At 36.6% G+C, this 24,218-nt stretch overlaps 1 protein-coding gene across 1 annotated transcript in view; it reads left to right on the top strand.

Moving 5' to 3' along the window:
* sptlc2b (serine palmitoyltransferase, long chain base subunit 2b) overlaps positions 1–23,291 on the top strand; it is a 79,677-nt gene extending 56,386 nt beyond the window's left edge. Inside the window, exons 4-12 of the mRNA XM_079889483.1 lie at positions 5,881–6,029; positions 6,892–7,016; positions 9,773–9,866; positions 10,193–10,298; positions 10,722–10,941; positions 11,033–11,159; positions 18,030–18,165; positions 18,715–18,844; positions 20,830–23,291. Of these exons, the coding sequence (XP_079745609.1) occupies positions 5,881–6,029; positions 6,892–7,016; positions 9,773–9,866; positions 10,193–10,298; positions 10,722–10,941; positions 11,033–11,159; positions 18,030–18,165; positions 18,715–18,844; positions 20,830–20,946 (1,204 nt within the window). The 3' untranslated portion in view covers positions 20,947–23,291. The remainder of the gene's footprint in view (positions 1–5,880; positions 6,030–6,891; positions 7,017–9,772; positions 9,867–10,192; positions 10,299–10,721; positions 10,942–11,032; positions 11,160–18,029; positions 18,166–18,714; positions 18,845–20,829) is intronic.
* Positions 23,292–24,218: the final 927 nt, after the last annotated feature.

Genomic DNA, 24,218 nt, shown 5'->3' with positions numbered 1-24,218 from the left:
TATTAGCGATACAAAAGCACCCGCTCGTGTCACACACGTCGATTAACCGGTGGGAAAATATCCTCAGACACATACCTAATAAATGTATATTTAAATACATTATTGGCCTAGCTGGTAAAAAGTTTTATATATTATTTTGATGTTCTTTTGGACACAAGAGGGCAGTATAGCCCTATGTATGACTTGAATTTTTATTTTTTTTACTTTACTGTTTTAAAATTTAGAATAAAATTCTTTTTAAAAACAGAATAAAATGGGTTTAGTTGTGATATTTGTATACTTTTATATAGAAATAAATGGTATAAAATTACATTTTTAGAAGATTTGAGGCTTTTAGTGCCTTTTGGAGGCTGATTTTGCAAAAAATCCACATTCAAACCAAAATATCTGACTTCCTGATGGTCGGAGCTAATGACTTTAAATTAGAAAGTTGTCCGGGTCGATGAGATCAACATACGTACTGAGTTGTGCTACTGTAGGTAAAACAACCCCCCCAACTTTTGTCAAAAGCATTTTGAAAGTGACACATTTCCTGCTGCCAGTTGGTGGCGCTATAACTTTGACACACAATAGTTACATCCATCTGATCGGCCTCTTACCATGAACAAACTGCTGAAGTTTCATCAAGATCAGTTAATGTATGCATTAGTTATAACACTTCGTTTTTCTCTTTTCTCGCCATTAATTCGTTTCCTCGCCACAGCCAAACCGTTCGAGATATCAAAAATCCGTCCGCAATTTAGCATCATCAATGTCTTGACTTCACGCTGACCGAGTTTGGAGGCGAATCGATGTATTTCCTAGGAGGAGTACATTAAATTCCACAGCATGCGTTTCAAAACAACCCATAATAGCCGACTTCCTGTTGGGCTGGCGTAGGGCTGGGCGATATGGACCAAAAGTCATATCCCGATATATTTAGGCTGAATATCGATATACGATATATATCCCGATATTTTTTCCGCAAAGTGAGAGCAAATGTTCAGTCAAAGTCAAAGCCAAATATGACATGTTAAAAGTAGTTTTATTGAAACCAGCTATTTCAGTGAACAGTTGCAAAATCAAATGAATAAATAATAAACAGGTTTCTTCACCTTAGGGCTGCACGATTATGACAAAAATCATAATAATTACATTGAATATATATAAACAAATTTTGTGTAAACATGTTATAATTTGCCTATATATATATACATATATACTGTATATATATACATATATACTGTATATATATATATATATACATATATATATACACATATATATATATATATATATATATATATATATATATATATATATATACTTTTCCCCTTTACTTAACATGAATTGTAAGAATATGACTAATAGTAAAGACTAGTACTAATAAATAAACATTAGGCCTATGCTAAAGCTATTAAATAGCAGTCCCAAACTAGTTTTTGTTAATGCAATGTTGGTATGAGCCACTACAGTCATTTAAAAATATAAAAAATAACACAAAGAAAAATAGTGGCATTTTGGGGTTAATATGGAAACGACAGTTACCATGGTGAATACACAATACAAACAAGAACTGTTAATGAAACATGGAAACTGCTCCTGGTGAATAGAATGAAAATCATACCTGCATTACTTTTATTTCGTGTAATTTACAACGTAACGGCGTTGCATGCTCGTAGTTTCTTTTGCACTTGATCAGTGAGGCGATACACAGCGCGTGCCGCCGCATTTGCGCGTGCAATTGAGTGTGCGCTACGAGAACAGGATAACGGCTGACAGGACAAGAAAATCCGCTTTTCTGAGGTGAAAGACTTTATTTCAGCGTACACTTATGTCACTGCCTGGTAGTTCCTATTGTGCTGGGTTTTCTGAAGTAGTCATGATTCGCCTCTCATAACATGCTCTAAACACGCACGCAGAGTGGAAAAGGAGGAGCGGAGGCGCGGGGAGCGGAGCGCAAATTTGAACTATATCGATATATGCGATATGGTCTAATTTCATATCGCATTTAAAAATATATCGATATATTTTTTATATCGATATATCGCCCAGCCCTAGGCTGGCGTAAAAAGTAAAAGTACGAAAGTTGTTCGGCCCGATGAGATCTATATGTGTACCGAGTTTCATATTATTACATGCAAGCGTGTCTGATTTATGGACCAAGTTTTCGGACCCCGTTCAAGGGGGCGCTGTCGAGCCACCCTGCCACGCCCGGGTACCAGCTTCAGCCCAGCCCTGATGGCCACGGGTTCTGACCCATGTGCAAAGTTTCAAGAGTTTTCGAGCACGTTAAGGGTCTCAAAAGTGCCCGAAAGGTTGACAGAAAAATAATAATAATAATAATAATAATAATAATAATAATAATAATAATAAATAATCCTACCGAAAACAATAGGGCCTTCGCCCTTTCAGGGCTTGGGCCCTAATAAACAGAGCAATTCCAAGAGGGTCCTCACACCATCGGTGCTCGGGCCCTAAATATAGCTGCGAGCATTACGGGCCCAAGCCGGTGGCACCGCAACCCCGGTGCCTTTAGTTACCTAAAGGCACCGGGGTGGCAGTACCGCCGGCTTTGGCCCTTCATCGCTGCTCGCAGCTATATTTATATATATAAAAGACCAAAAATATTGCTTGACTTACCTTATTCTGATTTTATGATACACTCAAAATATTCCACAACAAATCCTTTAAATTTAATGTAAAAATAAAAATGAAAGAAAGCAGTGTTGGGCTCACGTAACCCTCTCATTAGAATCAAAATGTTTCAACATTTGCGATGTATTTGGATGCTAAACTATTCTTTATTATAGGCTTTGTTCTTCACTCGTGTTCCAATATCGACGGAAAAAATCATCCTCTTCACAAGCGCAAAAATGTGCTTGGAAACACCACAGTGGAGCGGTGCTTACTGTGAATGTATGAATTGTACTACTGACTATTTAGAGCAGTGTAATTGTTATATGTTAGGTTGACTATTTTATTATTATATTTTATGAAGGCCATAATGAACAGGCTGCGATGTCAAGATTACAATGCTGGAATGTGTGTGTGTGTGTTCATGTTTTTCTATCCCGGTGGGGACTTCAACCTGAATGCATACAGACTCATGGGGACTCGTGTCACAGTGGGGACCTAAATAGAGGTCCCCATGGGTAAACAAGCTTATAAATCATACAGAATGAGTTTTTTTGGAAATGTAAAAATGCAGAAAGTTTTCTGTGATAGGTAGGTTTAGGGGTAGGGTTAGTGTGAGGAGATAGCATATACAGTTTATACAGTATAAAAAAAATTAAGGCTATGGAGAGTCCCCACAAAGATAGTAAACCGTGTGTGTGTGTGTGTGTGTGTGTGTGTGGCGTGGGCGCGTTTGAACAGTGGACACATAAAAACATACTCCGTCATTATACAGGACGACATTCAAACTGCAAAGTGTTAACTTATATTTGTGTACAGTCGCAATAAAACACAACATTGTGCTTTTGTAAAATAATTTCAAGCAATCCACCCCCCGAAAGGCGCTAATTTTAAAATTAAACTAAAATGCTCACGGCTGCACGGGCATTCATAACGGTGCGCGTCCACGGCGAGGAACGAGCGAGGAATGTTTTTCAGTTAATTCCTACTTCCACAGGAATTCATTTGAAATGCTTGCTCAACCACTATCAATGTCAGTGCGGACGAACATATTTTACTTTCGTTTTTAAGTTGGCGATTCAAAAGCCCCCAGTGGTGTCACACGTCGATTAACCGGTGGTAAAATATTCTCAAAGTCACATATTACCTAGTATATTTTTATATAGATACAATAGGCCTACCTGATTTTGAACACAAGAGGGCAGTATAGCCCTATGTATAAGGAGGAGTAACTAAAAACTCAGAGTCTGAAATATCGAAAAAATCCACATTCAGACCAAAATATCGGACTTCCAGCTAATGAATGTAAATTAGAAAGTTGTCCGGCTTGATGAGTACAATATACAAACTATTTTTTTTTTTACTGTAGTTAAAACTAACCCGCCCACTTTTGTCAAAAGCATGTTGAAAGTGACACACTTCCTGCTGCCAGTTGGTGGCGCTATAACTTTGACTCACAATAGTTACATCCATCTGATCGGCCTCTTACCACGAACACACTGCTGAAGTTTCATCAAGATCAGTTAATGTATGCATAAGTTATTCCACTTCGTGTTTCTCTTTTCTCGCCATAAATTTGTTTCCTCGCCACAGCCAAACCGTTCGAGATATCAAAAATCCGTCCGCAATTTAGAATCCTCAATGTCTTGACTTCATGCATACCGAGTTTGGTGGGGATTGGATGAATTCTCTAGGAGGAGTACTTCGCATTCAGGGCTTGGGCCCTAATAATAAATAATCCTACCGGAAACAATAGGGCCTTCGCCCTTTCAGGGCTTGGGCCCTAATAATAATAATAATCCTACCGAAAACAATAGGGCCTCCGCCCTTTCAGGGCTTGGGCCCTAATAATCCTTCCGGAAACAATAGGGCCTTCGCCCTTTCAGGGCTTGGGCCCTAATAATCCTTACGAAAACAATAGGGCCTTCGCCCTTTCAGGGCTTGGGTCCTAATGACTGCTTCACAACATCATGCTGTGACGTTAAAACCTTGACAGGGCTCGACAATAAGGACTGCCCGGTGGCTGTTCCAGTTGACGGAACTTGCCCGATCGGGCCAGTGCTGCATCTTCACAGAAGTTGATCATTTGCTCATTTTTAAGCTTTGCCCATTTAAATATTCAAGTGAACGCAGAAACGAAAGTACCCGCGTCGCTCAGTTTAGTACTCGTGGGCTTGTCATAAGTTTTGTGTACGCAGCAACACGCATCCAGAGCGCGCAAATACTTTCACGTCTTTCTGAGCTTGCACAGACATATACACACAAAATTGTAAAATTGCCCGTCTTGTCGAGTATCATCGTAAACATAGTCGGTTATGTCATAGGTGAACCTAAGTATGTGAGATAAGATGCATGTGTATCAACATATTGTATCCATGCAGCTCTTAAATTGACAGCAGCCTAATATTCCTGCTGCTGACTGTTATTATATGTTAATCAAACAAAAGACAGAAAAAAGCACTCACTGCTCTTGAATGAATAACTGTGATAAGGGTTTATCTAGATTTATGCAGTGATATTTTATAGTTGATTACTATTTCTGTACCTGAAAATCTAGTTTAAACCTACATTAAAAACCTGAAAAGAACTGTTTATCTCATTGGTATATGTTTGTTCTGTTATATTTATTTGTGCTATTGCTCATAATGTTCTTATTTTATTACTGACTGTCTTTAACATTATTTAACATTTATATTTAAGTTAGTAGTTTTTGGTGTCATAACCTTATTTATTAAGATTACATGGATCAAAAACAACTAAAACAATAACTAGGCCTACTTTATTTAATTTAATTATTTGTTACTTTTTTTTGTGATGGGGCCAATTTTGGCAGAACAAGTAAATATTTGGGCCACTTGAGATGGAGACTTTTTGCTTATTACTTTTGAAGGAACCACAGAGCACAACATAAGATTACTGGAACAGTAATAGAAAATTATATAAAATGATTCAAATGAGTATATATATGTGGAAAGTAATAAAGCTTAAAAGACAAAACAGCAAGAATGGATATGTTTGTCGTCTTTGCTTTATTTTTCACGAAGGATTATTTTGCTTCGCTTCAGCTATGATAATAAGACATCCACATTTGGGGGCGGAGCAATGAAGGGAGGGGTGTGTTTGATTTGGTTGGTTTCAAATATCAACAGTGTTTCTCAGAAATCGCTTACTGCACCTTTAAAGGTGACGTCTGTCATTGTTATTAGTATTAGAATTAATTAGTATTTTTCAGATGCTCAGCTTATTCCATGTTCTTTCCTGCAGACACACAGGGAAGGTTCTGAAGGATGTTATTAATATGGGCTCGTATAACTACCTGGGCTTTGCTGAGAACTCCGGCACATGCGCTGACGCTGCCTCTGAGTGCACTGTGAAATATGGCGCGGGGGTGAGCAGCACCAGGCAGGAGATGGGTAATAAATCTCTCTCTATCTTTACAGCCGTTACTTCTCTGGTTTAATAGGGGACAAATAATGGTCTGACACTTTTGGGGTAGGTTTTAAATGACCATATACTTGGTCCTCTTATAATATTAATCAAGACTTTGTTCTAAATTTTACATTGTCATGATAATTTTCTGCCCTCTCACTGACCCTTAGAATACTTATTCATATATTCAGTTTCTGTTAGACACATTTATCCCATGGAATGAGGATATGCTTTTATGGTGAAATGGTGGATAAGAAATGTGCAGCACTATGAAAGACTCCTATTTCTTATCAGACCTTTATCATTGTGTCCTTGCAACATGTTTGGAGGTAGAGTGCTAAGAAGCTGATTTTCATTCCTTTTTTTAAACGTGTTGCTCAGTTGAGACTTAAAAAAACATTTAACAAATACTTAAAGGGATAGTTCACCCAAAAATGAAAATTCTGTTCATTTACGATCATTTACTCACCCTCAAGTTTCTTTCTTCTGCTGAACACAAAACAATATATTTTGAAGAAAGACGGTAAACTAACAGTTGACGGTAGCCATTGACTTCCATAGTGTATTTTTCCCATACTGTTGAAGTCCATGGAGCCCATAAACTGTTTGGTTCATTTTTGGGTGAACAATCTCTTTAACTACACAATTACTCGAAATGCTCATTCGTAGTCAAAACTGTGCTAATTCATGAACAAGTTTATGAAACATTTATGAAAAGTTTTACATTTATCATATATAGCCTGTGAACTGGGGAGTTTTGAGTTGTAAATATTGGAGTATGATGCACACTGGATCTATAGTAGTTTATTTGTGTTGCATCATTGAGATATTTGTTATATCTTGTAGGAAATCTTGACAAGCACGAGGAGCTGGAGAAGCTGGTGGCCAGGTTTTTAGGGGTGGAGTCATCCATGGTGTTTGGAATGGGCTTTGCTACAAACTCCATGAATATTCCTGCGCTGACGGGAAAAGTAAGGGTATTACTATAAGCTCAAACATTAAATCAAATGGAATGCTACTAATTTCCTTTTCACTTCAAAACAAAGCTGGGTGGGAAGGAACATTGGGGTTTGGCCGTTATGTTTTTGTTCTTTTATTAAAATACTCCCAAAGGCCATATCTGTTCCTTGACAGATTTCTTTGGCTCACACTGGTATTTTGTCATGTAACATGTTCTTGAAAGACAATGTTCTTGATTATGCTTTAGAATGTATACACACATTCCTGGTTTCATTCACAAAAGATTTGATTAACATTCCAACTTGTCCTGCCAAATATATAATTAAACAACATTTTTCCCCCACCTGGAAATCCTGTTAAATCAGGAAAAGAACTACTTCAGTGGGCTTCAAAAGTACTCATTGATTTTGAATGTAGGATACAAAATGTAGTATAAAGAAAAAAACAAAATCATTATGATGTTAAATAAATTCCCATTGGACTAAACGTAAGGCAATATAAACAAGAGCTTGATGAACTTGAAAACATTCTGTTATTTTCAGAACTTCCATAAGGGACATTTATTGTAACTGAGTTGCAAAATTCTTTCTGAAAGTTTGCAATTTCTTGTTATAAACCTGAGTACATTGACACATGACTTTCCATGTAAATGACGCTTAATCTGTGTTCAGAAACTTGACTCATTTTGTCATTGTAAAGTAATGAGGAAGTACACATACCATTAATCCTAAACACCAGAAGAACTAATACAATTAAAGGTACAACTTTTGGCCCTTTAGCTGTTAAAAAACAAAACTGCATGCATTTTGCGTAAGAACATTGTTTTGGTTGTGCTTTGGCTCTGCGTGACTCTGCAGATGAATATGGTTCTTTCTCATAATTAAAAAAGAGAGAGATTATCCTACTGCTCATAAAACATGCACTACTAGGGTTAAGAGGTATAACCAGTTTGATGAAAAATATCTCAAGCTGACTTTACTGTAGCTATACCCATTTATAGACATATTACTTCCTTGAAAATAAATTCCAGCACAGCTTTACAACAACAATAATGAAATGACCCTTCACACTAGATAATGCTTAACTGTGAACTCTGTTAGAGAGTAACATATGACAATGTATCTGTTCAATAAAATACCTCGCTCACCTGTTGAGTAATAACGTTCACGGGCGAGTGACGCATGTACGCAATTTCCCAAGAAATCCATCCCGCCCAGTCTAAAATATAAACACTTTTAAAGGTGCCGTAGAATGGATTATTTTATTATTTTATAATGTTTCCTGGGGTGCCCTTATAATGTTAGTATGTTTTTTAGATCAAAATTTGTTATAATTTAGAAATAAAAGGCATATTTCCTAGCCTGATTTCATCCATTGATTTGAACACTCTGTTTGAAGGGGCGTTCCTGCTGAGAGACTTCAGTGTTGTTGCCCACTGCTGTGATTGGCTGACATGCTTGCATATGAAATATCTGGCATTACATGTAGAGCTATCTGGAAAACTTTGACTATTACAGCTTTTATACGTTTTTACTATTACAGCTATCGGGATTAACGAATCATGAGAAGTTTTTTAAGTATTTAGATCTATTCCCATCACATAAAAGGTTGCAATGATGAGCATTGAGCAGATGACAGTCTGTTGATCACGTGAATGAAGATCTTATCACTGCAACGCGATTTACTGATGCATAAACAGTGTTGAATGACTTTGAGAGAAAGATTATCTGTCTGAACTTGAACAATTACACATCAGAAATTCACATAACCCACTGGTTCTCCAGAGGCTCGGATGAAGGAGCTAAAAAAATATTTTTGTGATCATTTGTACATCCAAACACTGAGCAACTGCCATGCTTCGTTCGCTCGTTTGCAAACCACGATGTCTCTCGAGGAAAAAACAATATCGCGCTGGATCTAGATAACACAGTGTAAATTATCGTTAGTAAAATCACTACTTACCGCTTGCGGGAATATAACGTTAGTTGAAATTGCCCCCTTCGTCCGTTTGAGACGCCGAGAGAAGCCTGGCTGCTTGATATTGTTCCAGGTTAGAAAAACAGTGAAATGGACAGAGCAACTAACAACTTCGAATTAAACTGTAGCGGTATCCGATTATAGATAGATTATAGATAGATCTGCCATTTTCCCTATGATCCTCCTCCTGCTTGTTTCTTCACCTGCAGAACTTCTGATGATTCGGCTGTGCAGTTCCGCCTGGCACTGAGCATGGGCTGGCATATGCAAATTTTTGGAGGCGTACATATTAATGATCCCGACTGTTGCGTCACAGTCGGTGTTATGTGGAGATTCGCCTGTTTTTCAGGGGTGTTTTTCAAAAAGGAGATTTAAATAAGAAAGAGAAAACTATGGTGTTTGAGACTCACTGTATGTCATGTCCATGTACTGAACTCTTGTTATTTAACTATGCCAAGATAAATTCAATTTGACATTCTAGGGCACCTTTAATAGGCATACCATAGTGAATCAGGGTAATTTAAAAACACATTTTGGAAGAAGGATTGATGATTATTGACTCGTTATTTAAATTTTGAACCAAAAAAGTTCCATAGTGCAAACCTTGTGCTGTTACTGGTTATGTGTAGCACCTGCAACTCTGCATATCCTTCTGAAGAATCCCAGTTCACTGATATTTATCTCCTCAACTCAGCACTGGGGACTTCAGCCAACATTTTAGTGTTATTTAATGTGCATTCTTGCGTTTCATTCAAATGAATGTGTTGGTGTGTGTGTGTGTGTGTGTTAGGGCTGTCTGGTCTTAAGTGATGAGCTCAATCATACGTCTCTGGTTCTGGGTGCCCGACTCTCTGGCTCTACCATCCGTGTATTCAAACACAACAGTAAGTTCATGCAAATTTTTTGCCCACACTGAAAGTAAAAGCAAAACAATCAGAGCCAAATTGGATTATATTTGATGTTATACAGGATTGTGGACCAATGTGAGTTCACAGTCGGCTGTGCTACTCCCTCATTACTGAACACTTTTGTTTGCGGAATAAATTAATCATAGGTGATAAATGTACAGGTGAATAGGCATTTTGCCAGTGTTAATGAAAATAATGCAATAAAATTATGCCTTGCTTTGTTTTGTAAGCTGCTCGCTAGAACAGCATCTGCAAGTTAAGAAGCCTGGTCATAAATAAAAAAATGTAACCATTATTTTCAGATATGCAAAGTCTGGAGAAGTTGCTTCGGGATGCTATCGTGCACGGCCAACCTCGAACTCACCGGCCCTGGAAGAAGATCCTCATCCTCGTTGAGGGAATTTACAGGTACAGTAGACATCTTTTCCACCCGTCTTTTCAGACTTGAGCAGTAACCTGATGTGATTTGTGCAAAAGCATATGCAAAGGAAGGCTGGTTTGCATACTTTTTCTGGTTTAGAGGAAGGCCATTTCATTATTTTTGTCTAGGAATTGCTAGAGGCAAGCAATAATAATAATGATATCATATTTACCACATGTACATTCATTGTAATGCCAGAGGAGGATAGGATGGAACAATGTTAAAATAAAGCTGAAATGTAAATTTAAGTTACTGTTTTATATAATCTTGTTGTTGAAAAATATTGTTTACTTCCTGGCTATCAAACAGTTCAAAAGCACAACATCATAAAGACTCTATTTTCACATATTGCAATATCTAGTCCTCTATGGGTATGCATTAATGTTACACCTGCGTTCCTCTTTTTTTAGCATGGAGGGCTCAATTGTACGACTTCCTGAGGTCATTGCCCTAAAGAAAAAGTACAAAGCTTACCTGTACCTGGATGAGGCGCACAGTATCGGGGCACTAGGACCAAGGGGCAGAGGTGTGGTGGACTACTTTGGCCTGGATCCATCTGACGTTGACATCATGATGGGCACTTTCACCAAGAGCTTTGGTGCTGCTGGAGGATACATCGGAGGAAAGAAGGTTTGTCGACAGTTTAGCTGTCAATCCAAATTCCAGAGTTTATAAATGGCGTAGTGAATAATTCTCTCTCTTTTTATTTGTTTGTTTATAGGAGCTGATCGATTACCTCCGGTTACACTCTCACAGTGCAGTTTATGCTACCTCAATGTCCCCACCAGTCACCCAGCAGATTATCACTTCTATGAAGTGCATTATGGGAGAGGATGGCGCCACATTAGGTGAGTTTAGAATTTTATTCAAGATCAGTTCTAATAAATATTACTTGGGTGGAATAATCTTTGTGTGGGTTTTATTCAAAATATTATTTGTAAGGTAATACCTAATATTGTAGTAATAGTGTAATTGTACATTTAAAGTCTGTAATGTCAAAAAGAGCCAGTAGATGGCAGCATTAACTCAGAATACTGTTGAAAAATTCAATCCAATTATGTAACCAAGGCCCAGTTCAAAAAGTTTAATTTGGATCAGAATAATCTAGATGTGGAAATCCTATGTTTTGCAATCCAGGATCAGGTCAAATCCATCTTACTTTTGTGCTGTTTTTTCAAAGCAAAATAGGACTAGATCACCACTTTTTCAGATGACCAAATCTGGATTTACCCGTGCTCTAAATATGGTTTCATTACACAATGTAGGCTGCTAGCTATGTAAAGAACTATACGTGTTTTATTTGAAGAGAAAGAAAACAACAGAAACCAACAAACTTCTCCCTCCTTTTCAAATTTCTATGAACAGTCAGACCCCTACAGAGGCACTAAAGGGACATGGTGATGGGGAAATATATATATATTTGAATGCTTTTGCATTTTTTGGCAAAAAGTGTTGCATTCTTCCAAGAAACTTTGCACTCACTGGCATAGAACATTGAGAGTGAATGCAACATTTCTTGAGAGAGTGCAAAAGCTTTAAAATGAAATGTTCCTCTCATCTCATATTTTTTTCTCCCATTACCATGTCCCTTTAGCCCCTCATGTGACCCACAATTAAAAACAAAGATATACCTACTATCTTTATTGTCCATTGTTTAGGATCACAGAAGATGGTTTGTTTTGTAATATACACAAAAACACACAAGAAAGTACAGAGGTGAACAGCATGTGAGCCAAAGTACATCATGCAACGATGTTTGTTATAATAACTTTATTTATATAGCACTTTTAAGTGTTTCACAAAAGGCAAAAGACAGGAAGAGCATAACAAAATATAAAACCAGGAACAACATAATTAATAACAAAATATAAAACCAAGAACAACATAATTAATACATAAAAATAAAATAAAAAACCCACAAGAATCTAAATACTTCACAAAGTAGTAAAAGCACATTTATACAAATAAGTTTTTTAAAAGAGACTTAAAAACAGACAAAGACCCCGTAGATCTAATCTCCATTGGCAAGCTATTCCATAACATTGGTACCCTGGAAATCCAGAGTTCTCGCGAGAGCACAAGTTGAATTTGCTCAGCGAGTTTACTCTGGCGTCGAGTAATGATGCTCATTAAATATGCCCTTGTATCCGAGCTGCACCATTCACATCGGGCTATCTGATATAGGCGGGCCAGAGGCGAGCTAAACAGATGACGATAGCGCTGTGATGTCGAAGTCATTAGTAAACATTGCAAGATGGTTATGGATGAACACCAGATGTTTGAAACGGCTTTGGCTGCTAAAATGAACGAGTTAGACTTGGCTTTTTATCTAAAAGAGGAACAGAAGATGGCGCTCGAATCGTTCCTTTGCAAGAAGGGCGTTTTTGCTGTTTTGCCGACTGGATACGGCAAGAGTCTAATCTACCAGTTATCTCCGCTGGTAGCTAAGCGTATGGGGCTTGTTGTGATTGGTCGTAGTGTTATCCAATTGCGTGCAGTGAGATTTTCAAATGCATGCTTGGTGCCGCCCCTCGAGCTGGCTGATTTTCATTAGTCGATGCAAGACCATTAATCTTTCAGATTTAGGTCTGGATTTCCAGGCTATAACATTGGTGCCATCACCGCAAAAGCTCTATCACCTTTTGTTTTATCTAGGTCTTGGAATAGCCAACAATCCATAATGTGAAGATCTGAGACACCTGACTGTTTCATGAGATCCAGAAAGTTCCGCTAAATACTTAGGTGCCAAACCATGAAGCGCTTTATATGTCAATAATATTATCTTTAAAACGATCCTAAAATGAATTGGTAGCCAATGTAGTGAAGCTAAAACTGGACTGATATGATTAAAAGATCTAGTTTGAGTCAGTAATCTGGCAGCAGCATTTTGTCCCATTTGAAGCCGTGATAAAATACTTTGATTTAAAGAAGAAAACAGGGCGTTAATCCAGGCGAGATTAAATAAAAGCATGACTAAGCATTTCTGTCTTTAAATTTTCAAATCTGTCTCAACTTGGAAATATTTATCAACTAATAAAAACAAGATTGAGCAATTGACCTTTCGCCGGCCCCTCCCCCAAAACGGCCATTGTCCAATCACACATCATAGCAACCGTTACTATGTGAGCAGGTCCGACAAACATTAGCAAGATGGTGAAGCGTGCGCCCATGGCGTTTGTAAATCGGACACATACCCCGAGAGATTGTCTGGAGGAGTTGTGTTCTTTCCATTCCCAAAGCCGAAAACACAACGTGAGCGGTGCCTACAATGGATAAAACAGTGTGGACGGCCCCAATCCCAGTTAAATGTGTCGAACATTACGAAGCATAAATACGTCTGCTGGCTGTGGTATCGATGGCTACTTAAAAAATTTTTTGTTTTGTTTTTCTGATCTGAAAAACTATCCTATCTGTAACTCAAAAAACATAATATTGTCTGAACCGCGAGTTTTATGATCCGTTGCCCCACTAATAAATATTATGGTCTCAACCGCGATTTTTGTGATCTGTTGTCCCCCTAATAAATATTATGGTAAGTGCATTATGAAAGACAATCAATGAAAGTTATTTAGATGCAAATTAAGGCTATGTCTGGTTAAACAGTTATTGTGTGATTTCGTTTATTGTGCTTTGTCAACTTGAAGCATGAATTTGAGAAAGAAAATCATTTTTGGAATAAAATGCACCACATACTTTTGTCAATGATATAGGCCTAAGTTATAGCTAAAAGATTGTAAAAGCTTTCAGTTCACCTGCCTAATTGTAGTTGAAAAGTCAAATTAAGCTTGATTAATGATATAACGTTACTGTGACTGATCAAATAAACTAACGTTACAGCATCGGGAATATAACTCCCATGTGTTTTGCAGCATTTAAAATTTTCAAATTTTAAAATTAACAAAGTCGTGTTATGCGAAAAAACACACATAAGAAATTATTGCTGACAGCACATTTATTTTCAGAGACAGTTTTTTCTTTCACACAAAAACACAACAGTAAGTGTCTTACAATGCTTTTAAACACTTGTTTCCTTGTTCTTTGTCATAATCACAAATGATGTGTATGAACACCGGTAACGTTAAGCATTAGCCTCGATAGAGACGTAGATAGTAGTCGTGTCTCCTTCATTGCGTATTTTTATATTATAATATATCCCTCCACTGCATACTGTAACCCTTTTTGCCTCAATCTGGAGGATATCGCGGAGGTATTGCTCCAAAAAAGGTCACTGACACGCACGGGTATACCTCTTTCCGTCATGGCAATCTGTCGCGCTGGTCGTGTTTGACCATTTGTTTGTCGGACGTAGCAACAGTAACTAAGGGGGGCGGGGCTCGGCGAAAGGTCAATTGTATATGATATTCAAAATTTAAAATAGAGTCAGTGGAATCTGAAATCAAGCTTGCGTAGCTATTAGCAGGAATTATTTGCGTCAAATTACTTGAATTCCTAGAACTTCATGAAAATTTCCAGTGTTGAAAAGTGCTAATTATCTGCAGTCACTCAATCTTTTTGAGTTTGTTTAGGAAAAGTAAACTTGATGACTCAGCGATTGGTTACACATGCTAACTTCATCTCTGTTGACAGTTTGAGGCAGCAAACTCAGTTTCACTCCTGATTGATTCAGCAGGGCGTTCGTTTGGAAAACCACATCTATACCCCAAACACACCCACACACACACACCGTGTCTGGAAACTCTTCCAGCCCTTTTGAGGCTTTAACGTGAGAGAAAGAGGGGCGAGCTTTCCTCTTCGTGGGATAATGGATGCTGATGGACCTTGAAGACTTAGTGAGTTCCTTCAGCGCGAGGGCAGTATAGTTCTTGAATGTGTTGAAAAGGACTTATGGTATGTGAAGAGAAGGATTTCTGAGGTTCTCAGCAAAGAACCTTGAAGAAACCTCTCGTCTCCAGCTGATTTCTGTAGCTCAACTTGTAGAGCACAGCACTAGGAACACCAAAGTCATTGGTTATATTACACATACTGATAAAATGCAGTTTGACACATTAAGAGTAGTGAGAATTGAACTCTCACACACTACAAACTGTGGACACACACACTCACACCCAGAGCAGTGGGCAGCCATTTCGCTGTGGCGCCCAGGGAGCGATTGGGGGTTCGATGCCTCGTTCAAGGGCACCTCAGTAATTTCCTGGCGGTATTGATAATCGAACCCACAACCTTTGAGTTACCAGTCTGATTCTCTAACCATTAGGCTACGACTGCCTAATACATTGATCGCTCATAGAAAGTGAGCAAAGAGCGCTAACTTTATATCACTGAAGCTGTCAATCATTTCAGTTCAGCGTGAGCACTCATGTGAAAACTCCTGTTATTAATGAAGTTTATGAAACTGCATAATTAATTTCTTATTTACAACATTTCTACACTTTGTTGGTTATACTGAGAGGTGTCGAGAGAAAGTGTAGAACTCGAGCTGAACAAATCTATGCCGTTTTAAGCGGATTTCTTCTGCGCAGTGACTCATTTAAGCACTTCTGGTTGACCATTGCGTTCATGCATGAGATTGGGAATTTTTCAGATTAATTGTGCAGCCCTAGTTCCTGTTATGCTAAAATGCAAAACTATCAGACATGGCAAACCTGTTCATCATATCACCGTGCATCCATAGAGGACATCTTTTAAAGTCTGCATGTACAGTATGTCAGAGTAAAACCTTCTTGAACGAGATTAAATGGAGGGTTTAGGACTTAATGTGGGACTTAATTTTTTCTATCAGGAATTGATTGGGTTGTCACTTTCTATTTGCTGTGATCGTTTCATGTGAGTGACACAGGTTGCTGTTTGGATTGAAACTGTAAATGTAAACTGGTCTGGTTATTGGACAACCATAGTGTTGAGTGGTGCAGGGATGACATCAGAGACCGCAAGTCTAAATCGCATCTGATTCCTTCATAATGGGGTTTTTCAATTTATGAGTAAAATAAAGCCTGTAGTAAACATAACTTGACGATACTTTGGCGTTTTGTTCTACAACGTACACTGCACACACTCACAACTCAACCTGTCTTGTCTAGTTACTTATTAAAAACATAATTTTTCAAAAATGAACAACTGTTTCAAAATTAGTGTTTTGGTATGGTTGTGTGTAATTTACATTGTAGAACAAAGCGTCAAAATATCGTCAAGTTATGTTTACCACAGGCTTTATTTTACACATGAATCGAAAACCCCCATAATAAAATCCCATAGGAAAATCTCGAAGGAACCAGTGGCGAATTAGTCTTCCGGGTTCTGACATTATTCCTGCCGCTCTCTATTACCCAGGACTCGTGCCGAGAAGAGATGTTGTTGCGGATCATATTAACTTTTTGATTAAAGATTACAAGGACATGTTTTGTTTGTTTGTTTGTTTGTTTGTTTTTTGTAATAATAGTGTCATGTTATATTATAATAAATACTGCAACATTCCATAAAAAAGGAAATGTTACCAGCATTTCCATCTAGCATTTTGAGCGCTGTTGAACGGATTTTTAAACACCTCTGATTGGCCATTGTGTTCAAGCGCTCAACATATATGTCTATGATTGGCCATTGCTGGTATTGTCACATTTTTCAATTTCAGTATTGACTTGGAACCGAAGTCTGTACTTTTTGATCTTCTACTGGAAGAATGGCACTTAATTAATTTACTAATAAAATACCTGTTAAATACAACAGATGTTCCATTGCGGTTTTAGAACAAGACTAAGTATTTATTTCTAAAATTTACGAGCAACAGTAAAACCCTGGATCAGCATATTTTGTTGATCCTGGAACAACATTCCTGTCTGAAGTTCTAACCTTATCGCTAACCCTAAACCTAACTCTACCCATAACTTATCCCTAAAATCAGAGTGAAATGATAGGTGAACAACACTGATGTAGAAGCACCTAACCCTGGTTGTAAGACATAAATTGTAAACTTGTCCCTCAAATCTGATTGGTTGATTGGAATGTTGTTCCAGGATCAACAAAGATGTTGATCCAGAAACATGTTCATGTTCAATCATCATGTTCAGTCATTTCCTCGTAGTTGCTGTGGGTTGAGTTTTTCAATTTTCTCTTCAAGCCTCTACCAATATTCTCAGTCCTGAATATTGTAAGAGATCTTTCCTTTCTCAGGAACCCCTCACTATGAATGGAATGTCAAACAAGTGAAAACTAATACAGGAGAGTATATCTCTACCTCTCCCCAGAGGATCATTCTGCAGTGCTCAAAGTGGATTTGAATTCCTTTGGCTTCAGATAAAACAGCCTCCCCATTTTCATTTGCCATGTGCTGGTATGGAACTTGGGGGGAGGTAGCATGTTTGCAATTTAGCTTTTCGTCATTCCTGTTGTTGGATATGAATAATGTATGAACGACGCAATAAAAATTACAAAAACTCTGCTTTGATAATTCTTTTTCACCACGTGAAAGTTGTAAGTCTGAGCACTTACAAATGTAACCACACACCTCTCTCTCTCCCTTAACAACCCGCACAATTTGAGCTATAATTCATGTTAAAAAATCCTACTCATCCTCATCCTACAAAAAGTGTGGGATGAGTTACACGCTGAAATTTACTACTTATGATATGAATTATGAGCAATAGTTAGCACTAAACCAAGCAAGCACCATTAATTACAATAAAAAGCAAGAACACAATGTCTTGGAAAGGGTCAGAAGCTGGTTTTCAGTGATGATAATGAATTGTATTTTCTCTTTTATGCAGGTCAGGAAAGACTCTGTCAGCTGTCAGAAAACACAACCTACTTTCGCAGGAGATTACATGAGATGGGTTTTATCATCTATGGGAACAATGACTCCCCTGTTGTACCCTTGATGCTTTACATGCCAGCTAAAATCGGGTCAGTGTCACTTTTTGTTCAACTGAATCATGGCTATTGTATTTGATAAGATGCTAGCTAGAGGATTAAACAGATTATTTTTAATGATTTTTAAAGAATAATTTCTACTTGATTCCATCTTTGCAGGAAGCAATTGTATGTTTTGTGTGTGTGTGTGTGTGTGTGTACCTGGTATTCCCTACGTTTTGAGGACCAAATATCCCCACAAGGATAGTAATACCAGTTATTTTTGACCTTGTGGGGACATTTTTTTTGGTTTCCCACATGAAAAACAGTTTATAAATCATAAAAAAAAAGTTTTGAAAATGTAAAAATGCAGAAAGTTTTTGTGATGGGTAGGTTTAGGGTTAGTGTTAGTTTTGGGTGAAAAGATATAGTTCTTACAGTATAAAAAACATTATGTCTATGGAAAGTCCCCATTAAAAAACATGGAAGTGTGTGTGTGTGTGTGTGTGTGTGTGTGTGTGTGTGTGTGTGTGTGTGTGTGTGTGTGTGTGTGTGTGTGTATGTGTGTGTTTAATGAATACATTTTGTGTGTTTGCTGTTTAGAGCATTTGGGCGGGAGATGCTGAAGAGGAACATTGGGACAGTGGTGGTTGGTTTTCCCGCCACACCCATCATTGAATCCCGTGCACGTTTCTGTGTTTCTGCCGCCCACACGAGAGAAATGCTTGACACAGTGAGTATCACATGAACACTAATGAAATAATAATTGCAAAAGTAATGACAAAAGAAGTCTTTTTGTTTTTCCATTTTGATTTCCCGATGGTGTCCCGAGATGTTCTTGATAGGTTTTATTAGATTCATGCATCAATCTGTTTATGTATTAGGCATAAGGAGAGAAGAAAACATGCAAATGATGAATAAAAATACCTGTCTTGTTGGCTTTCTTTTTAACTTACAAACTAGTTCTTAACTTTACCTATTGGCTCTCATAAACTGTTCATTTGGTAGCAAATTTAGATTGTTTTAGTTTGACTAAAATGCCATTTAGTTTGTCATATTTTAGTCATCTAGCCTAAATTGTTTTATTCAGAAAGACTAAAAATCAAAAGATTTTGCAGACTAAAATCTAAGTCAGTAAAAGAGAAACAAAAATAAGAACAAATAAATACAATAGAACAAAGATACAAATTAAATAAACAGTGCTTTAAGTTTGTCAGGTAAGTCTGTCAGTAGTATTCAGGTAAGAAATAACACCTACGGAAATTGAATAAAGTGATCAAATGTAAAATAACAGCATAGTCTTCATTGTATTTATCCTTAATAAAGCTACTAAAGTTACTCAGTCAAGATCAGTGAGTGATTTTCTCTTTTTTCTTTGTTTGTCATAACATTAAGGGCTCATATGGCAACAGGTATATTAGGCTACTGTCACTTTAAAGGGATAGTTCACCCAAAAATTAAAATCAGCCCATGAGTTACTCACCCTGAAGTCATCCTAGGTGTATATGACATTCTTCTTTCAGATGAATACAATCAGAGTTATATATAAAAAAAATCCTGGCTCTTCCAAGTTTCATAATGGCAGTGAAAGGCTGTATGTCTTTTGGAAGTCCATCAAAGCACATCTATTCATGATTAAAGTAATCCACGCAGCTCTGGGGGGTTAATAAAGGTCATCTGAAGTGAAGCGATGCGTTTGTGTAAGAAAAATAACCATATTTAAAACTTTATCGACTAAAATAACTAGCGATTTACGGCAAAAGATTACCCCTTGACCTTGATGCACAACTCTCGCGTTCAAACTAACAGGGCTGGGCAACCGCATTCGTCATAACATTGTGCGTCAAGTTCAAGGCATGCACTGAAAACCATCTCGAATTGAGTTCTTTCACATCTTCTTGCGCTTGAGTAGTTTACAATTGCTTTAATATTTAAATTGGCAAAATGTGTGCTTTTTATCGTACTTTTTTAAAAAGCAAGTAAACTTTTTATCAATTCCTTCAAATGCCCTGGGCCATCGTACAGTTATTTATTGTCGAGCCCTGTATTGTTGTATTGTAACTTTCTTTGTTTTCCCAGAGATTTCCGCTCCTCACGGTTTACAAATGGTCTTGTTTTCCTTGAAATCAAATGTGAAAATGTGTCCATATGTCTGTTTCTCTTTCTCACAGATGTTGACATTTTTAAACATTTTCTAAGACATGCAGCAAGTGTATGTTTACCCCGACGGGTAGATCAGTCACCATTCAAATGTGCGCATCTAACCTCCCTACCACACAAAGAGATTCACTGTGATTGAATCTCTTCCCAAATTCCGTTTTGTTCCTATTCATTGACGAAAAGGTCAATAGATTTTCGTTTTATTGTCATCAAAAACTGGTTTTTATTTAGTTATCATCTCGGGAAAAATCGTCAGGGAAAAAATTACGTTGACGAAAACTATGATGGAAATCATCCGTCAACGAAATCAACACCTTTTATGTTAGATCTGTCCTTACTCAACCCCACTGCTAATGTTTTCAAAGCACACGAAGCGGCAGAGACCGCAAATCATTTATCTATGAAACTCTGACTCACCTCACAGTCCACCAGAGTACATAAACATTAAAGGAATAATTCACCCCAGAAATAAACATTCTGTCACCATTTAGCAAACCCACCCTACCAAACATTTATTCAAGTGTTAATAACTCCAGTGTCTCTTCTTTACTCTTTCAGGCTTTAAATGCCATCAGTGAAGTTGGGGATCTTCTCCAGCTGAAATACTCAAGAAAAAACAGGCCCGGGAGTGAAGGATCTGACTGTTTTTCGTATCTGGAGAGCCACCAGGACTAGCACTTTCTCACGATGGTCTTTCTTCCACCCCAGAGCCACATGTTTTTCCTGTTTGTCTGTTTCGTGTCTTAACTTATTTGGCATTTTCATGTTGATTCATTTCAGTGGATACTCATTGAAGCCCACTACTTGACCAAATTTCAAGTCTTACCTCTGGGTTCAGTAACCAATATCCATTTCAACGTGCAATATCAACTTAAAAGAGACTACACGTCTCTGTTCAGCATAAGAAATGACCCAGGATAAAAGGGAATGTGCATTAGCATGTTGTTCAACCTTCTACATTGTATAAAAACACACGAGGGTACACAAAATCATTTTCTGATATTTTATAGTTTATTTATATTTTATTTGATAGTTTTTGTCTTGTTTTCCATTTAAAATATCTAAAACAAGATGAATTTACTCAGAGTTAGATTTGTTTTGTTTTTTTACTCCATTTGCAAATAATGCTTTGTTAATAAATATTAAGTAAAAATCTTTTACTTAATATTTATTAAGAAAATAAACAAAATTGTGCTTTAAACAAGAAAAAAACAATATGCCAATGGGGAACAATTTGATAAATGTTACTTTAAACTGGTCTTTAAGGAAAGGGAAATTTAACTATAATGAGATTTTGATTTAGCTAGAAAACAAGACAGAAATCCTGATTATGAAAATGATTTTTGCAGTGTACAAAAAAACAATGACCCACACACTCCCACAGAAATCTTTTAATGAGAAATAAGCTTGATATATACACTTCTGAAGGAGAGAATTTATTATAGCTAAACTTAAGTAAATAAGAATATGACTTTTCATGTCCATATAAATATATCCATAAATATATTAACACATTTATTAATACATTGCAGTGTATCTGCATTAAACATACTAGCTTTGGTCTTTTAGGTCTCCAAATCGTAATCTTTTTCAAAATGCACATTTCATTGCATTGAGTTAGCGATGTCTTAATGAACTTATACAGAGGAATACTAACATTCTCTGATTAGTTTAATCAAAGCTTTCTATTATGGAAAACTATGATGTTTTATCTTAATTTGAATTGTGGTACTTTCTACAAATAAGGTACAGTTTGGTGTCCCTCATCTGTATCCTCCTCCTTATTTGCTCTCTAGTTTTGATTTAACCAAAACAGGGGAACAAAATATTACAACATGGACACGATTTTGTGAAACGAGGGAACAAATTATTATATTGTGCGCACGATTTAGTAAAACCAGACAGACTATTGTGTGCATGATTTACTGGGAATGAACATGTGCTGACGTATTAGTAACAAATTGTTAATTCGTAAATGTGTGTGTGTGTGTGTGTGTGTGTGTGTGTGTGTGTGTGTGTGTGTGTGTGTGTGTGTGTGTGTGTGTGTGTGTGTATGTATGTATGTATGTATGTATGTGTGTGTGTATGTATGTGTGTGTGTGTGTGTATGTATGTGTGTATGTATGTATTGCTAGAATACAACAATCACACAAATTGGGATATTAAACTGTATTTAGACATGTTCCACATTTTGGTAATAGGCTTAAAAACTGCAAACTGCCTTTCACTCAACATCTGTAAAAAGTTTTTTTTTTCTTTGCTCATTTTTATATATTGTTTTTAGAGTTTCAGGCCACTATTTGTACTCTTATTTGTGGAAAGTGCCTTTATGTCTGTCTTGAAGATCTGTTACGGTTTGCATTTCTCGCGATTACCGCTTTGATATCTTAGCCAGGGCATTTCAAAAAAGAAATCTTCTTTGAGCCAACAGAATTAGGCTGACATTGTTCATTCAACATTTCATTATGTCTGCTGTTAACAGACAGCAGTGAAAAGATGTTCATGTTGCTATTTTAACATTAAGAGTTAAGATAATCTATTTTATATAATCTATTATTTAAACCTGTCTTGTGTTCTAACAAAAGTTCTAAATACGGGTCACTGATATATGAAGAGCACTGTCAAGTCTGTAATGTATGTATGATGATTTGGCTTATGAACGCCTGTCGGATGTACTTTTTTTTTTTTTTCTTCTTCTTTTTTTTACAGTTTTTTTCCTATTCCCTTTTTGTGTTCTGAAGTTTTGTTCTTAATCGGAAAGGCAGCTCTAAATATGTCTGACTGCAGATGTATGTAAGTGGGACTCTATGACTTCAGAGCTACTGATGACTGTTAAGAGATGCAGATATGACGTTGGCATATGCGCTATAAGCAGCCTCTATAAATGAAAGTAATGCCACTGAATTGCATTCGACTGTGAAATCAAAGGGCATTCCACAGTTTTTTCCCTGTTTGTTTGTTTCTAATCCATTCTGAGTTGGAATGTTTCCAATATTTATCAAATATACATGCTTACTATCATTGTCAGACTCGTCCGTGTAAAAAAAAAGAGGCATTTGTTTCTGAAGATAATTAAAAAACGTGTATATATACAGTACCAGTCAAAAGTTTGGAAACATTACTATTTTTAATGTTTTTGAAAGAAGTCTCTTATGCTCATCAAGCCTGCAGTTAAAAAAAACAAACAAACAAAAAAAAAAACAGTAATATTATGAAATATTATTACAATTTAAAATAATGGTTCTCTTTTTTAATATATTTTAAAATGTAATTTATTTTTGTGATGCAAAGCTGAATTTTCATCAGCAAGTACTCCAGTCTTTGGTGTCTTATGATCCTTCAGAAATCATTCTAATATGATGATTTGATACTCAGTTATTATCAATGATGGAAACAGTTGTGCTGTTTAATATATTTTTTTGGAATACTTTTTTCAGGATTCATTGATGAGTAAAACGTTAACAGCATTTATTCATAAAAACAGCATTTATTCAAAATAAAAACATTTCTAAAAATATAAATCATTACCATCACCTTTAATCAATTTAACGCATCCTTGTTGAATTAAAGTACTAATTTCTTAAAAAAAAAATAGTTATTGTTCCCAAACTTTTGAACGGTAGTGTATATTGTTACAAAAGATTTCTATTCTAAATAAATACAGTTCTTTTTAACTTTTTATTCATCAAATAATCCTGAAAAAAGTATCTCAGGTTATAAAAAAAATATTAAGCAGCACAACTGTTTCCAACATTGATCATAAATCAGCATATTAGAATGATTTCTGAAGGATCATAAGACACCAAAGACTGGAGTACTTGCTGATGAAAATTCAGCTTTGCATCACAAAAAAAAATACATTTTAAAGTATATTAAAAAAGAGAACCATTATTTTAAATTGTAATAATATTTCATAATATTACTGTTTTTGTTTTGTTTTTTAACTG

Source organism: Squalius cephalus (assembly GCF_949319135.1).
Source record: "Squalius cephalus genome assembly, chromosome: 12".
In the NCBI taxonomy this organism is placed as follows: Eukaryota; Metazoa; Chordata; class Actinopteri; order Cypriniformes; family Leuciscidae; genus Squalius; species Squalius cephalus.
This window is presented reverse-complemented; position numbering and strand designations above follow the sequence as displayed.